At 40.5% G+C, this 10709-nt stretch overlaps 1 protein-coding gene across 1 annotated transcript; it reads right to left on the bottom strand.

Annotated features, from left to right (window-relative positions):
- Positions 1 to 235: 235 nt before the first annotated feature.
- Positions 236 to 10431, bottom strand: metrnla (meteorin like, glial cell differentiation regulator a). Its single transcript, XM_055187088.2, has 4 exons — positions 10054 to 10431; positions 6122 to 6510; positions 2816 to 2875; positions 236 to 1077 (listed from the first exon to the last, which is right to left on the bottom strand). The coding sequence occupies exons 1-4, from the start codon at positions 10149 to 10151 to the stop codon at positions 764 to 766; spliced, it is 861 nt and encodes a 286-aa protein (XP_055043063.1). The 5' UTR covers positions 10152 to 10431; the 3' UTR covers positions 236 to 763.
- Between the last annotated feature and the right edge of the window lie 278 nt (positions 10432 to 10709).

The following is a 10709-nucleotide window of genomic DNA, read 5'->3' as shown; positions in this document are numbered from 1 at the left end:
AAGAAACATCACTAGTTAAGCGTTCAATATTAATGGTCATTATATGAATAACATTCATAAAATTTAATCTTGAGAATTTAGTTAATGCAAGTTAATATAACCACCAAACTATTGGTATCAACAGATATCAGGCTGAATAATCGGCGGAAATGTTTTATATCGGTGCATCTCAAGATGAAAGTAAATGGCAGGCAGCTGCAGTGTGACCTTATTTACATAAACAACAGGCACATGGTTTGGTTCCAAAGAGAAAAACTCTTTAATCCTTGGAAAGAGACATTTGCAAATTGAACAGCCTGAAGACAAAACACAGGCCAATTGCACTTAAAATTTTTCTTAAAAAATAAAAAGCAGGCTTTTTCTTCAAATATATTTCTGTCATAGAAACAACTGCAAAACTGTACAACAAGCTCTTTACAAAGCATCTGGGACTTCCGTTTTAGAATTTACTTTTCACATTTTTACACATTCGACTGCGAGGTTCGCTACAAAACACGAGAAAACGTCTTAAGACATTGCCATTGGCTTAGTACAAGTCCAACTTTCAGAGTTCAGTTGCCTCTACGACGTGTTTTAAGATCGAGAGTCACTGTCTCAGGGAGTGCTGGGACAGCAGGTGAGCAGATTCTGGAGCGCTTTGACAGTCTACAGCTCTATAATCTCTCCTCTCTGTAGAAACAGGCAGATTGACGAAGACAGACAGCTGCTTGCGAGGTCACAGCTCCTCGCGATAGGGCGGATCGCGTGGTTTCATGGAAAGAATTCAATCTGTGTCCAAATGACATGGGTTGGTCCCTTGCTGCAGTGCATCCTGATACACCCTAAGGAAGTCCTTGTATCGGGGAGCGCAGCTGAGCCAGGCCTCTCCGAATCGCACAGTCCCAATGAAGAGGAACTCACCGTCCCCTGGTTTAACCCCGCACTGGCTGGGCATCTTCACAAAGCCCGTCCAACGTTTGACTCGGCCGCCCCCTGACACAAACACTTGTGTCTTTTGTCTGTAGAGGCGACTCAAGGATACTTTGACAGAAGTCTGATCTTCTTCCTGCGACACGCCAAGAATACCACCCCGTGCCACTGTAGAGGACGAAAGAGAGAGAGATTAGATTCAATAAGACTTTTTTATTGATTGGATGCATCATGTGATTTCTCTAGTGTAAAAAATAGAATTTTTTATTAAACTTTTAGGGCTGTCAAAATGAATATGCAAATAACGCATTAACGTACATTTATGTTAACGGCACTCATTTTATTAATTTTTTATTTGTGTTGTCTTAATAAGTAAGAATGAGCATGGTCTTATTTTGATCTACTTTGAGGCAAAAGAAAGTAAAAGAAAGTAAAAATGTTGATTTTGGTCGAAATTGAGTTTTTTATAAAAATAAGTCCATTAATCCCTCGTCTAGCGATCCCAATTGCTCGAAATAGTAATTAAACGTCTAAGATGATATTTTTTGGTACGTTTTCTTAGGGGATGTGCTGCGCACACCAAAGCGTTTAAAATCGTCTGAAATCGATTGGAGGACCCGGAATGCCAGCAATTTTTTAACCTGATCGCTTTGGTTGCTGCAATCTTTCTGCTTTGTTTATTAGTCATTGTACGATGCGCCGGTTGGTCGTTGTGATTTTTGTCCCGCCCCTCCTCCACTGTGATTGGAAGGCCGTGTGAGAACTGACATTGACGTGCTGATCTTTTCACCTAAAGTTGATTATTTTTAATTCTCGCGCTCAGCGCGGAAAAACCGCCGACCACCGGATTTCAGAGCGAAAAAAAACATTAGCTTCTATCTTTTTGAAAAACGCTGAGCTTAGAGCTTCTATTGGAAACAACTTAAAACATACAACCGTGGGCATAAAGTCTTTGGTGTGCATGCCCCCTTATGCTGCGTTTACACCAGTCGCGGTAGAGGCGGCAAATACACGCTATTCATGCGTAGTTGGACGCTTGAACATTTTGAGTTTACTCGCTTCATTCGCGCCTGAAATTCTAGTCATTCGAGACATTCACGCGGATATTTGCGTCATGGGAGGGGCTTCGCAACTTAGCTGAGACTCCGCTCGCTTCCTGTAATCACATCACTATAACATCAAGGTCCTTTTTGGTTAACGCGGAGCGGAAATCCGCCGAAGTTCAGATTTTTCAACTTGGGCGTTTCCCGCAGCAACACTCGCGCATACCGCGCCACAGGATGCCTAATCGTGTCTTTGCATTGACTTAACATGTAAATCACCCACGCTTGCCGTCTCTACCGCGGCTGGTCTAAACGTAGCATTAGAGGTATACCATCCTTAAGGCTTAACTAATACAAATGATGCATGGCCATCCACTTGCACGTCTAAGATTTTAAGGTTTTAAAACATGCAGGAAAATTAGAAAAAGTGCAGGACTTGTTTGATGTTAAAATAGTTATTAAGAGTGACAAAACTTGTAAATGGTCTTCTTTGCACTGACTGACACATTTGAAGCACGGGTTATATATTAGGGTAGATATAGAACAGATAAAAATGTGCGATTAATCACGAGTTAACTCATGACAACACACAAATAATCAAGATTCAATATTTAAATTGATTGACAGCCCTATTAAAACTTATAACAACCAACTTTCGGATCTTACAAAACAAAAAACGACATCTTTTACAACATATATTTATTATGAGACAACAGGAAAAAATAACCAGTGCAGAAAAAACTGCTTTAGTTAAAACCTTTTTCATGACCGAGTACTGGATCTAAACTACCACAGAAATTCCAATAGGACTCCTGTACATATTTACATTACATTACATTACTGTACATAAGATGTTTTCTTACCAAAGTCACTTGTGCAAACAGCCAGGAGGACCTCGGCATCTGTACATGGTTGGCAGGCTCCTGTAGAGAGAGATCAGAAAACCAAATCAGACCAAACACTCTTAATACAAATAAACAAAAACCAACTGCATGCCCTGTGAATAACATACCATGTTATTTTTAGTAATCTCCATAACATACCAGCCCTTAAACCCCCTAATCCATCTAAACCGTCCACGTGTTCCCAATACACATTAAACACTCTACGTAATTAATTTCTGCTGCACATGGTTATTTATTGACCGCGCACAGGCCGGCGTTATCGTCACGCCTTGTCGGCTTCAAAGCAAACAGAGATGTGAGGCGGCCGACGGGTAAAGTCTCCTCATTAAAAGAAATAACATCTGTAGCCAACCGACAGGACATTGCATTAGTTGGAGATGCAGTTTCAACCTTTCCCTCTAAAAAAACACTCAACATACGCTGTGTCCTCACACCCCACCACAAATGAGAACCAGCTGAGATAAAAACAAACAAAAACCAGGAACTCCAGGGACTATTAGCTCTGGGGAAAATAAAAAACGGCAACAGGAACCCACACCATACCCACCTGTGCCAACAACCTATATGACTCCAACACTTTGTACTCTTTTACAACCCACAGCGACACACGACAAGAGAAAAAACAGTCTTTCCCTTTAAAGGCAATCAGTGTAATCTAAACACTAGCAGAAGCGTGTCGGCTTTGATCGGCGTGTTTTCTCTCTCCAAATAAATCAGGATGTAGCCTTGCGGGTCATTAAGGCCCCCACGCGCTGATATAATCCAGCAATCCATTTGGCTGCAGGGTCTCCAACCCTTCACACTTGCAGCAAGCGATGGTTGATTCAGGTGGCCGGTTGGAGGGGTTTATGTGGGTTTTGTGGGTTTATGGGTTGGGGTTTGTGAGGCTGGAACAGGTGGAGTACTGAGGTGTGATCTACTAGCCAAATGTTTATTTGTTGAGCACAGGTCAGCTGAAAGCCTTACAAAGGTTTCATAAAGATTTAAATAAAATAACCTAGATTTTTCCTGGTAGACACGAAGGTTCTTGACAATTAGCATTTTTCAACTCGACATGTGCAAACCATAAAGCTTAAGATAACATACGCTGTGATGTGGCAATCCTATCCAAGCAGATTTAAATTTACATCACCAATAAGAGAAGGCTCAATGTATTGGCCACAGCTTATAATATTTAACATTTAAACTAACTTACTAACTCCTGTAAAAGTTATACTTTGTCGTCTATGTGTAATGCTGGGTGCCATAGAAGTCTTGCAACATGCCGTTTACCTCCAGGGTAGAAAAATGTCCAATTTGACACTTTACACATGGGTGGATTTAGTCTAGCCTTGTCTGGTGTAAATGTTAGCAAGAACAACAGATTAGAGGTCAGACGCTATTGCAACACAAGGAGCGACACACCACCACCAATGGGGCCAGAGGTCATCCAGAAATCAGCACTGACACAAGCCAAAACTTCAAAACCAGTGATCGTTCAGAACTCTGGACCTCCAAAAGTCAGCACACTGCTGCTAACATTTACATCCCTGACTTAAAAGCCAGGCTTGGATCGCATATGGGGTTTTTCAAAAGGCTCACATGCAAAAGTTAAAACAGAACCGCAGGGATAGACTGGCATCTGAGTCAGCAGCCCTCGCCGCTCCGGATTAATGCAACACTGCTGGGATAGAAACCACTTCACACGCGGGCCAAAGGGGGAAGATAGTGTCCCTGCTACATCTGGTCCCTTCTGCATTCCACGCTAATGGAGGAAAGATTCATATGCCACTTCGCTTGCATCCCGACCACTTCAGAGACCAAGAGAGAAAAGTAATGAAGGAAAAAGTGAGAGAGGGAAAGCCAGAGAGACAGGGAAATAGAGGAAGAGGAAGGGAGATAATGTGTCCTCCCAACAGCTGGTCTAAGACACATTCCACGATGATGGAAAGCAACTCGGTTCCAGCACAGCAGGTCAGCGTTCTCGAAGTGAAAAGCGAAAAAACCCACAAGAAGTTTGGAAAAAGGAAAACAGGTCAACTTACAGATTTGCCCACTCGGATTGCTGTACTCGCAACCTCCTGCCAAACGGGGCAAACGTACAAACTCTTCTGAGCATTACACATCACAGGCCACAACAAACCACATCTTAACAGCACACAGACGAAATGCCCAGAAACTGTTTAAAGTTATGCTGCTTTAAACCGATCCATGCCTCAAAAACACAGCAAAACGCTCTTCTTTATCAGAGCCAGATTTCCATGCCAGCTATGAACGTGCCCGGGGGGAAAACAGTGAATAAAACTTCAGAAAGAAGAAAAACAGACCCGTTATGTGCTGTATCTACATTGCTTTGGGCCATTCAGTTATTCGTCGTTGGCAGGTGCAACACTTGAAAATTAATTTCTAAAATGAGGCTGACTGTTAATGGGCTTTTCCAGAGAAAATCACTGATACAAAGCACATGGGGTGGTTCATGGTGTCCCATCACGAAACATATGGAAGTGAAAATCCAGGCAGTGTTTATCAGATGGCAGATCAGTATCGGTTTCCAGTGCAAATATGAACAGGGATCCACCAATCTAAGCATCGCAGAGGGGTGGATGTTTCCTGAGGTCAAGATATCATCGGGCATGAAAATATTGGCTACGCACAGCTCGCACACAGCTTAAAATAAACAAACCCTCGCCATGGTGTGCATAAGAAACCATTTACTCCAAACAACATTTCGAAAATTTAAATTTTGTGACTTGATGCATTTTGATCTGGTCCTCAAATGAAGTTAACATACTTTATGGCTTTAGAAACTTTAAATAAAACACAAAGGTTTTATGTGCTATGTTCCTGTAGCTCAACTGGTAGAGCATTTAGTTGGTCAAAATGGGCATGGGTTTGATTCCCAGGGGAACACGCATACTGATAAAATGCATGTCGTGTAATGCATTGCATGTTGCTTTGGATAAAAATTTGCTACTTCTAAGGTCCGTTTGTAGCTTAGTAAGACTGGTGATCACATACATTTGTTTTATAGAGACATAGAGGAATAAAGAGCAACTTCAAGATTTTGCTACGTTACGTCAAGATTTTGCTACTTTACGTCAAGATTTTTGCTACATTACTTCTTTTATGTTCCACATGTAATAAAAACTGTTAAACTGACATAAGACTACATTGGCAGAATTAGTAGTATTTTCTTATTTTTTGGGAAAGCAACTGTTCCTTCAAGGCCCGATTGAAATATGTCTCATATTATAGGAAAACAAAAGAGAACGACAAATCACGTACCAGATAATGAATGTGGATCCGCTCCTAGTCTGTGGTTAACCAGCTCGTACTGAAAAGCTGTAATTTTTCGACTGATGTCTCTTTGAGGCACGGCCTCGATGAACAGCGCCCCGTCCTGGATGCTAAAACATTGCACTTTCCCCTTCGCCTGATCTTCCTCACGAAGGAGCAATCGCAGTTTTCCCAGCCGGTCCAGGTAGATGTGGGTTCCGCTGGATTCTTTAGAAGGTTTGATGCAGACGGAGAGAAGAGAGGTGGCAGGAGACACTGTGTTAGGGCGCAGGTTGACGATGATGGCCCCTGTAGGGTACAGCCACTCCAGGAAGCCCTGGGCGCAGCGGAGATACACCTGTTCAACATCCCGGGTGTGTCCTTCATGGGTCAGCCCACTAAAGAAAGAGAGAGAAATAAAGGGAGATTTAAGCGATGCTACAAATCCTAGTGAGCTGTCTACATACAGCTATCTCATGGCAATTTGTACGTATTTTATGAGGTGGCTTATTTGTATTACATTTTTGTCATTTGATTGTCTTTGCCCATGTGACGTTGGAGTTAGTGGCGAGGTTTCGGGTATTGGGTCAGTGGCAAAAACGGTTTGGCAAGATGTGAAATTCAAAAATCTTTTTAAAACTTGTTTTAAAGGCATGAATCAGGTTTATTTCAATGCACATAGTGTATTTATGTATGCAATAAAAAATTATATTTGCACCATTTTTATGAAAGTTAAGACTGAATGGACCTGAAAATGTCAAATGGTGTAACCGCCAATTGCGCCAAAGAATGAGAATTATTAATATTGTATCCACCTTGATGGCACGTAAGCCTAATCATAAAAAAGTCATTGTAAAATATCATTTTATTAGTTATTTCTAAATGTACATTTTTATGCGTTTTTTTGTAATATTTGTCCTGACATATAGACGGTTTCATCGGACACATGTGCGATGACGCGATACACGTCTGGATCCGAACTTCCGGTTTCGTTTTTTAATGGTCTGACTAGTTGCTAAACTGATCTCTTGAACAAATGCCTCGTCGAAAATAACCAATGTTTTGGTTTCCTAGGTAATCTATGTGTTGTTTTTGCTTGTTATATAAATAAACTACGTTTAAAGAACTTTGTTGTTATTTATTCTTAGCGGAGTTTACCGGAAGTTACGTGCGGACCACGACAGCTGCTTATTTATGTTGTTACTGCTGAAACCGTCTATACTTAAAACAGCTCTGTTTTCTAAATAATTTTTGACAAATTATGTAAAAATGTATGTTAACAAATCATATTATACTAAACTAGATGATTATATTTTATTCATCATTAAATTGATGTTTATTTAACATTTAATTGAACCATACGGATAATTAACGTCAAATCATTGACCCGTTTGTTTTTTATGATAATCGTATATTTTGCACGATTGACTTTATATGAATTCCTAAGAATTAGCCAACTCATAAAATATATACAAATTCTTGTGAGGCCCAGCTGGGACAGCATGCTTACCAAAAATTTCCTAAGAACCTCATAAGAAATTAAAATGAAACAGCAGCAATGAACAAGCAGAGGTAGCACTAGCATGTTGTTAGCTAACAATTCAATATTCATTAGCATTAAATGCTTAGGACACACAAATATTGCATAAAATATGGTGTATGACAGATAAGACTTTTAATTTTGTAAGAAACTGACTGCACCTTGCATAAATGTATTTTATCATTTGCAATGCATTCTGGGATTTGCAAAAATATTTGACCAGATCAAGGAGTCTTTGCAACTAGGTTTTTGATAAGAGCAATTTAGATATCGTTTCCCTCCATCTGGTTGGAAATTTTAACTAACAGGCTTTAGATTAATCAACACAAACCTGACTTTATACTTTACAGACAACTGTACTAAGGTAATCCGCTAAAAAAATCGTGGTTGGATATTTTTTCAGCTTTACTTTAGTGCCCTTTTAATGCGAAACACAGCAAAGGAAACTTCAAACATTGGGGTAATTGTCCTGAACAGTTAGCGCGCCAAAGTCGAGTCCAAAGCCGAACCCCATATCAAAGAAAAGCTTTTCTCCTAGCTGCAAGAATGAAGTTAATGTCTTTTCACACAAGGTGTTAAGACCCACGTGCAAGGCTTGCTGCATGACCCGTCACACGCAGACGTACGCACACACATATAAAAACATTAACCGTCTACGATTTTCCCCTTTCCATTCCAACTCTTTGGCAAGACCCGACACTGGCGCACTGCCTCGAGCAGGATTTTTTAAACTTAAGTCAATGGATCCTTGGACACACAGGCCTCGCCAGCAAACAAGTGCAGAGACAGTAGCCGAACCCGGGGCATGCAAGTGCAAATGCAGGTCACGCACTTCGCCTCCCATCGCTTTCAACTCCTCAGAAAGACGAGGAGCTGCATGTCCGGGCGAGAGCCCCGTCGGCGTCCGCTGGCCGCACAAAAGGCCCTCTACGCTGCTTTTGGACATCATTTGCGGTTCAAGTCTGTGGCTCCCTGTCAGTTAGGCAGAAAATGAGCCATCTGCTTATAAACCCTCCAGCGGTCCTTCAATCAGAGATGATTTCGGGCCGGCTGCAGACTCCCGATTCAAAGCTCACCAAAATGAGAGGTAAAGACCGAAAATCACATGCAGCCTGGGTAGCAGGCCCAGGGTGACACATGTGGGGAGCAGACTTGCATGCATAATGGCTTCTCTTTAATTAAGAGCATTTGAAATTCGGCTCTGCTGTAATGAGAGGCTGAACTAAGACCTGGCAAATCAGCACCAGATTATGGGCGCACACTCAGAATACAGCACGCCTGCCCTTGTTTTTCTAGAGAGAGACTACCGGGCCAAATATATGTAACGTTTAAGGAATTTTTTGCAGGAAGGGAGGTATTGTGGAGGAAAAATACCAAACGTGTCACGAGACAAAGTTATGCTGGTAGCATCAACAAAACTCCTCATTAGTTAAAGATTCATCACTGACCCAGACAAACTACACAACCTTCACCTATACACACGTTATAGACGAAAGGTTGAAAACCACCGTCACCCAAAAGATTGTTATTGAACTTTGTTTCTTGTCTGAAATGTTGTATACAGTATTGAGGGTCAGTGTATTGTCTTATTTCTCATTGTTTGTTTGATTAGATGGATAACTTCTAATAGTTTTAATAGCTTTGTTTGTATTATTATTATATCATTGGGTTATTTAAACAACCAACACACAGACATACAATGCTGATAGTTTCTTTCTCTCTAAATGTAGAAGTACTTGCAGGATATGCCAGGGTGAGGTTACAGAGCGGGATGGTAATTAGAGGACTGTTTAACTAAACTACTGAACTATCATTAAGAGATTTTTACAACTGAAAACAACTGAAAAAGAGATATAACTGTTTAGTCCTGACTACAACCACACTTAATCCATTATAATACTAAGAATACTGTGACTACTAGAAATATGACGTTCTTATTTATGACATGACAAATATTGCTATCAAAAGTAATGACTACTCTACTACTAATGATACCACTACTACTACTAACTATTACTAGTAGTGCTAACAATAATAATAATAGTAGAATAACACTTAGGTTTTAACTTTTCGGCAATTGTTTTAAATGTACTAGCGGTATGAACCATGGTTTTAGTATAGTTAACCATGTTTTTTGGCGGATTGATTATCACAGATTTACTATAAATGTGTTAAACTACGGTAACTATTATAATGATGCTGTGTTAAATGTTGTAGTTAAATATGAATATACTACAAATAAAATACAAAAACCTATGATTATTAAGGAAAAAACGTGTTTAATTTTTATTTAAAACCATCAATTTATCTAAGGCTACAATTACAATACTACTGTCGTATACATGAGTAACGTTATTTGTAATGAGAAAAAAATTATGAATATATTTTAAGTGGGTCTCACCTGCCCCTCCAGCTGCACTGGTCACTCGAGTACTGCGACCGCGCTATCCGACACAGAACCAGAACCGAGAGCAAACACGCCACGAGCGGCGACAGCATGTTTGTCCCGCCGCTCTCTAAGTTACCTCTCCTCAGCCCGAAACTATACCGATCTGCTCCACGGCTACAAAATCAAACAGTCCACCGTCAGTACTTTCACTACATCGTGTTTTTCTTCTGTATGGGTTCACTTTAGACGGCTAGAATTAAGTTAAGAGCCGAAAGTCCGAGAAGCGCGTTCTCTTACTCCATGTTGCGCACAGCAAGCGGTAAGAGCTCTAGCTCTACTAGACTGAAGACAGCGAGGACGCGCTGAGGAATCTGAGCGGAGATGCTCGCTCACTGAATTTTGGAGAATGCGCATGCGCAGTAAGCCCAAACTCCTCTCCAGTGAAGGTCCGCGATTCCAGTGTTTAAATGAACATTTATGCTCTTATTCTTTTAATTGCCATTTTTTATTATACAATGCCATACATACAAAACATACATAGTCATAATATTAGTATCAGCTTCCAGAAAAATATAAATAAAATATTTTAGTTTGTTAGGGTTTTTATTTTATATATGATTTAAAGTCAAAAATTGGTTTGCAAAGAGAGAATTTCTTTTCACGTATAT

Source organism: Misgurnus anguillicaudatus, chromosome 19 (genome assembly GCF_027580225.2).
Source record: "Misgurnus anguillicaudatus chromosome 19, ASM2758022v2, whole genome shotgun sequence".
Lineage (NCBI taxonomy): Eukaryota > Metazoa > Chordata > Actinopteri > Cypriniformes > Cobitidae > Misgurnus > Misgurnus anguillicaudatus.
Note: the sequence above shows the minus strand (reverse complement) of the source record. Positions and strands in the feature narration are given on the sequence as shown.